Here is a 6,888-nt window from a genome sequence, read left to right as displayed (position 1 = left end):
TACCTCATCTAATCACTTAGTACTTTTGCAGAGGAAATATTATCCCCACTTGAGAAATGAGGAGACTGTCCCCTCAGAGCAATGCATCTGTATAAACACAGGAAAATTCTGACAAATGAGAGTCCCAGAAGTAATATCAGTCTTATCTACCATTTTAAGTTCTAGCAACATTCAAAGTGTTCTCACTGTTTTCATAAACTCATCAAACTATTCTTTCCATTGCTATTAATGAACCACTTTGGATTTTGTAATATTTTATGGTTTTGTAAGAAAATTAATGCTTTCCTTAGGAAAAAATTAACACATTGATAAAAATAAAATTGCCTACAATATAAAAACTCAGAAAACCACTGTTAAGATTTTAGTGATCAAAGTTTTCAATTTTCCCTATGCATAGATGTATTCTCTATTTCTGTATATTATTTTTACAAAAATAGTCTGATTCTATGTATGATATTGTAAGCTGCTTTATTTTTTTACAGACTTATAACATCTATGCAGTTTACATAGGGGGAAATTCCCTAGTGGAAGAGTAAGCACTGTGTTTAGGTAAACTGTCTGCTAATAAAAAGAAAGGATGCCTAAAACAAAGTGTTAGAATAAGGTTAAAGCACAGGGCTTGGTAAATGCCTTCTGGAGTCACTACACATAAGCAATACCTTCGATGTCCCTTCTGGGTGCCCTGCAACCCCCCCTGAGTTCCCTTGGGCCCCTTGGGTAGAAGGGGTCCTGTAGATTTCTTTGCATCCAAAACAAGCCCCCTAATTTCTGTTTGATTTTCCTCCTGTCATCCTTTACCTTTGCCATATTGTCAAATTCTCTTATCATATCCTCATTGCTGAGATTCATATCGTGTATGGCCTCTTTATAGTCCTTGAGATACTGAACCAGCCCCTTGTTGGTTTTCCTTTTGGCTTTCCTGGGTATGTCATCCTCAGCTGGGCGCTTTCTTGCAGCCCTAGTTTCACTCTGACTTTCCCTTCTCTTTTGACCCTGCCTCCCTCTCTGGCTTTCCTGAACAGTCTGGCTTTGCCTCCCTCTTTAGCTTTTTCTCTTTTAGCTCTTTCTCATGCTCTGGCTTTTCTTTCTCTTTTGATTTTCCTTTCATCTCTGGATTTCTCTCCCTCTCTAGTTTTCCTTCTTTCAGATCTCCCTCACTGTTTGGCTTTTCTTTCTTTTTTCCTTTTCCTTCAATCTCTGGCTTTTTCTTACCCTTTGGTATATCCTTATCTTCTACCTTTCTCTTATTTTCTAACATTTCCTTGTCTTTTAGATTGCATGCTACTTGTGGTTTTCCCCCACCCTGTGGCTGTTCATTTTTCATCTTTTCTTGGTTGGAAGGTATTCCTTCATTTTTGCTGTAGAGTTTTTCCATGTCGTGTCCTTTTCCTGTCCAGGGAGGGTGGGGGAAGGAAGAGGAGACAAAAAAAAAAGAGACACGAAAGACTGAGGTTGCAAAACTGGAACTAGGTTCCTTTCGTTTCTTTGCATCTCGCCCTTGTGGAGGTCCACTAAGCTAACCTGACTCTCCAAGTGCCCTCCTACCTGCCCCTAACCCACATTTTCCCCCACATGAGCCAACCATTCCCAGGCTGTCTGGCCCTGCTGTCCTCTCCTTGCTCCCTCAGTACAGCTAGGTGTGTGCATTACAGGTGGGGGTCGGGGACAAGCAGCGAAACCCACATCCTGCCCTGGCCAGGCCCTCCGTACTCTCAGCCCTCCGGAGTCCCTGTCCATGCTGCCACCTTCCACTGACCTGCAGAGATCAGGACAGGTTGTGCCTCCTTTTCAGGCCTGGCACAGCGCAGGGAACAGCAGACGCGAAGACCTGCGGACAGACAGACGGGACACTTGGACCAGGTTCCTCTCCAGAATCCGGACCCTACTCACCGAGCTTTCCCTCTGCTCCCCACCATCCACCCTCAGCCTCCACCCGCGCACCCCAGCCGCCATTTCTTCTCAGGCCCTGGGCTCCAAACCAGGATGCTTTCCAAACTACCTCTGGATCTGTGTCCCCTCCCTCCCCAGAGGCGCCTTGCCCCGCCCCCACTGCCTTTGGGTTGGGATCAATTTGTCTTCTTGGGCAGGCGCAGAGCGCGAGGGGAGGGGGGTTGTTTCCAGAACGCGTCTACGTTTTCACCGTCGCACTGCAGGGCGCACCCCCCACCCCATTGCCTACTCTAAAATGGATGGAGGTCTGGGGGTGGGCAAGGCAGCTGAGCCTCCGCAGGGTTCGCCTTCCCGCCCTGTCACCCCTCCCCAGCTGCCCTGCCCGCTCAGTGCCCCTCTCCTCACCAGTCTGGCTGATTCCTTCCCCACCCGGTTGCAGCAGCTGCTGCTCCTGCATCCAGCTGCCATCCACCTCCACCCCTGACCTGGGTCAGCTGGCAGCGTCCACCTCCACACTAACCTGAGGGGACTCAGGACAGGCCTGCGTCTCCGCGGGCTCGCAGAAGCCCGCTCGCCGCTTGCTTTTTGCCGGCTGCCTAGGCTGCTCTGGAAGCTGATTTTATTGGGCAGAGGGATTCCGCTGTAGGGCTGGCAAGCAAGCAGGCGCAAAGGCTGGTGCCCAGGTTGGCCCTCAGTGGGTCACGTGAGCGTCACGTCACTGGAACTTGCCCCTCCCTCTCGCCCGTGTACCTCAAGCCCCTCATCCTTGACCGATCCAGCAGCTGTGGGGGACATCCCCAAGAAAGAAGAAGGCTGACTGCCCCCAAGTGCTTAACCTGACCCATTTCCCAGAATCCGTTGTCATCAAGTGTATGGCAACCAATCAAAGAGGATAACCTATTTTGACAGAGTCCCTCAGCTTCTAAATCCCACAATCATATTCAAAATCAACTCTGCCTGACTGCAAAACCTGCCCATGATGCCTGACAGGAAGTTGAGGACGCCAAGGAATCTAGGGTTCTGTCCTCAGCCTCATCTTTCTTTAGTTCACACATTCTTGTTTTTGTGTCTGTACTGGGGTTTGAACTCAGACCTAGAGCTCTTCCTCGGCTTTATCTGCTCGCGGAAGGTGCTCTGCTACTTGAGGCACAGCTCACTTTCTGGCTTTTTGCTGATTAATTAGAGCTAAGAGATTTGTCTGCCCCTACTGGCTCCGCAACTATCCTCAATTCTCAGCCTCCTGAGTAGCAAGAATAATAAGCTTGATCCACTGACAGCTGGCCACCCCAACAATCTGATCTTACCAACTTCCTTTTTGCAATTTACACTCCAACTTTTGACCTCTTCCCACTAAGCAAGAATGTCAGAAAGTTCACAGAGAAGATAGTAAAGCATTCTTGAACCTTTACCTCAGATGCAGCTTCATCATTATCCTTGGATCACAATAGTCTGCTATTGTTGTCCTTGGCTTTTCCCTTTTCTTTTCCTACTCCTCCTTTCATCCCTTATCTCTTTTTGGGAGTCATTACTAAACCCAAAAGTTAGAAATGAAAAACCCTACACAACAGTGGAGAAAGCAAAGTATAAATGGAAAAACTGGATATTCACATGTAAAACAAGAAAGGAAACTACATGCAAAACAAGAAAGGAATCCACATACAAACCTGATATTTTCCTAAGAGTAACTCAAAATAGATTGTAGATATAAATGTAAAATAAAACTTCTGAAGGAGGACAAAATAAAAAATAACTTGATTTTGGTGGTGGCTTTTAAATACCATTCCAAAAGCATTGATATCATGATATGTTTCTTCCAGACTACGAGCAGGCTTTTGCTAAACAGTTTGCCTAAATTCTTCATTTCACATCCCAGTTTGATGAACTGACAAATGACAAATCTTGCCATACAGAATTCAGATGCTCTAAAAGCAGAGTAAATTGTATAGTAATTAATAATGTTCCTACAGGAGACAAAAGAAATAATGAATTGGCAAACTGAATGTCTTTTTTTATGTATTGAGGTGACCCCCAATGTTGGAAACTAAGTGAAGTGACGACAAAATTTCTATCAGAGAATGAAAATTTACCAACAGACAATATCACAGATAGTTTCAGCACCATGGCTAGTGCATGCACAGTATTTCTGAAAACACTGGAATCCAAATGCAGATTTACAAAGGAAGAGAAAATGTCATTCTACTTGAGGGAAATAGTGTGTGTCAACATACTCTATGACCATCACACCTGGTGAGGAGCATTTGAAAAACTTAAAATATTGATATGAAAATTAGATTTATAGTTTTTAATGACCAGCTTCCATATAATGCAGAAGGTCTTTGAAATACTTTCAGGTACATTCTAAAACATTTGAGTCATGAGACCACGTCCAATCAAATTAAATCCTTGCTGCAATGACAGTTCTGGAGTAAGAACCACTGGAGATAGTTTTAGGGCTCTGCCATGATTAAGGAGGCAGTTTATTAGTGATTGCAATTACTATCTTCTTTATTTTTCCTTTTCTTTCTTCCTTCCAGTCATCTTCCCACTTTTAAAATCATGTTCTTAGTCTTGTTTATTTTATTTGTTTGCTTGATTTGTCGGTCATGGTGCTTGAACTCAGGGCATGGGCACTGTCCCTGAGCTTTTGTACTCAAGGCTAGCACCCTTACCACTTTAAGCCACAGTGCCTCTTCCAGTTTTCTGGGGGTTATTCAGAGATAAGAGTCTCACAGACTTTCCTGCCCAAGCTGGCTTCAAACCATGATCCTCAGATCTCAGCCTTCTGAATATCTAGGATTACAAGCATGAGGCACTTGCACCTGGCATGTTCTTAGTCTTAGTGCCAAAATCAGTAAAAATGATTATTCTTATGGCTTATTCTTGTGGTTGAATATTTCTTTTTCTTTATGGCTGAATAGTATTCCATTATATTTTTATACATATATGTACATATATGTATATTACATGTGTGTATATACATGAATATGCATATGTAGCATTTTCTTTATTCATTCACTTATGGATACTTTGGTTTAATTTATATCATGGCTACTGTGAATCGTGCTGCCATAAACATGGATTACAGATGTCTCTATCATATACTGGTTTCATTTCTTTTCTATATATATAAGCAGTAATGGGATTGGTGGATTATAAAATAGTTCTCTTTTTAACTTCTTGGGGAAACTCTATACTGATATTCATAATGGCAGTGCTAATTTACATTCCCACTAGCAGTGAATAAGGATCCCTGTTCTCTATATCTTTATTAATATTTATTATTTTTGGACGTTAAAAATAATAGCCATGTTGAAAGGACCTAGCCAGCAAGATAAATAGAAAGCCCACAGATTGGGAGAAGTTCTTCACTAGCCATACAACAGACAAGGGCCGCATATCAAAAATACACCTTTAGCTCAAAAACTTAAATTCCCCAATAAAAAAATCCTTGAACAACCACCCGATTAATAACTGAGCTAAAGAATTAAAAAGAGACTTCTCTGGAGAGGAAATAAGAATAGCCAATAGACACATGAAGAAATGCTCAACATCTCAGGCCATAAAAGAAATGCAAACCAAAACTACATTGAGATTCCACTTCACCCCGGGTAGATTGGCCATCATCAAGAAAACAATAAAAGATCCTGGTGGGGATGTGGCCAAAAGGGAACACTATTACACTGTGAGTGGGAATGTGAACTGGTTCAACCACTCTGGAAAGCAGTATGGAGATTCCTCAAAAGATTACACATAGAGCTTCCCTATGAACCAGCAATCCCACTTCTGGGCATTTACCCAAAGGATCACAAACAAAGCCATACTAAAGCTACCAGCACGATTATGTTCATTGCAGAATTATTTACCATAGCTAAGATATGGAACCAACCCAGATGCCCACTTAGTAGATGAATGGATCAAGAAAATGTGGTATATATACACAATGGAATTTTATGCTTCCATCAGAAAGAATGATGTCACTCCATTCATAAGGAAATAGAAAGACTTGGAAAAAGTCATATTAAGTAAGCCATACCCAAAGAAACATAGGTTCCATGGTTTCCCTCATTTGTAATAATTAGTATATGTCAAGGATAGTCCTAGTAGAGGCTCCATGGTTTCCCTCACTTGTAATAATTAATATATATCAAGGATAGTCCTAGTAGAGGGTCACAATAGCTCAAAAGCTATGCATATATGACCATATAAATGGATGCTAATCTAATAAGACAAGATGCAAACATAAAGGGGATCCAAATAGGGAAAGAAGAAGTAAAACTCTCCCTCTTTGCAGATGACATGATCTTGTATTTGAAGAATCCCATAGACTCCACTCCCAAATTACTCAAGCTGATTCAAAACTTTGGCAAAGTAGCAGGGTATAAAATTAACCCTCAAAATCAATGGCTTTTCTGTATGCCAACAATGAGAAAAGTATGGCTGAAATTAGGAAAGCAACTCCATTTGTAATAGCCTCACAAAAAATAAAATACCTAGGAATTAACCAAAGAAGTGAAGGACCTCTATGATGAAAACTTTAAAAACTTGAAAAAGGAAATCAAAACAGAACTTAGAAAGTGGCAAAAAAAAAAAAAAAAAAAAAAAAACCTCCCATGCTCCTGGATTGGAAAGATCAACATCGTGACAATGGAAATACTTCCTAAGGCTATCTACAAATTCAATGTGATACCTATCAAAATTCCAACCTCATTTTTCAAGGAAATAGAAGAGGCAATCCAAAAATTCATATGGAACAATAAAAGACCCCGAATAGCAAAAACGATCCTCAACAGAAAGAACAGTGCTGGAGGAATATCAACACCAAATTTCAAACTCTACTATAAAGCCATAGTAATCAAACCAGCTTGGTACTGGCACAAGAACAGACCTCAGGACCAATGGAATAGAATTGAAAACCCAGAAATGAACTTACAGACCTATAGCCATCTAATCTTCGATAAGGGAGCTAAAAAAAGAGAATGGAAGAAAGACAGCATCTTC

The 6,888-nt window shown here is 41.8% G+C and overlaps 1 protein-coding gene across 1 annotated transcript; it reads right to left on the bottom strand.

Moving 5' to 3' along the window:
• Positions 1-642: 642 nt before the first annotated feature.
• On the bottom strand, positions 643-1,375 carry Tceal2 (transcription elongation factor A like 2). The gene is given in 2 exon segments (XM_042667411.1): positions 643-993; positions 995-1,375. Coding segments are annotated over 2 exon segments (732 nt in total).
• Positions 1,376-6,888: the final 5,513 nt, after the last annotated feature.

This window comes from Dipodomys spectabilis, unplaced genomic scaffold (genome assembly GCF_019054845.1).
Source record: "Dipodomys spectabilis isolate Male_0828 unplaced genomic scaffold, ASM1905484v1 ptg000399l, whole genome shotgun sequence".
Lineage (NCBI taxonomy): Eukaryota > Metazoa > Chordata > Mammalia > Rodentia > Heteromyidae > Dipodomys > Dipodomys spectabilis.
Note: the sequence above shows the minus strand (reverse complement) of the source record. Positions and strands in the feature narration are given on the sequence as shown.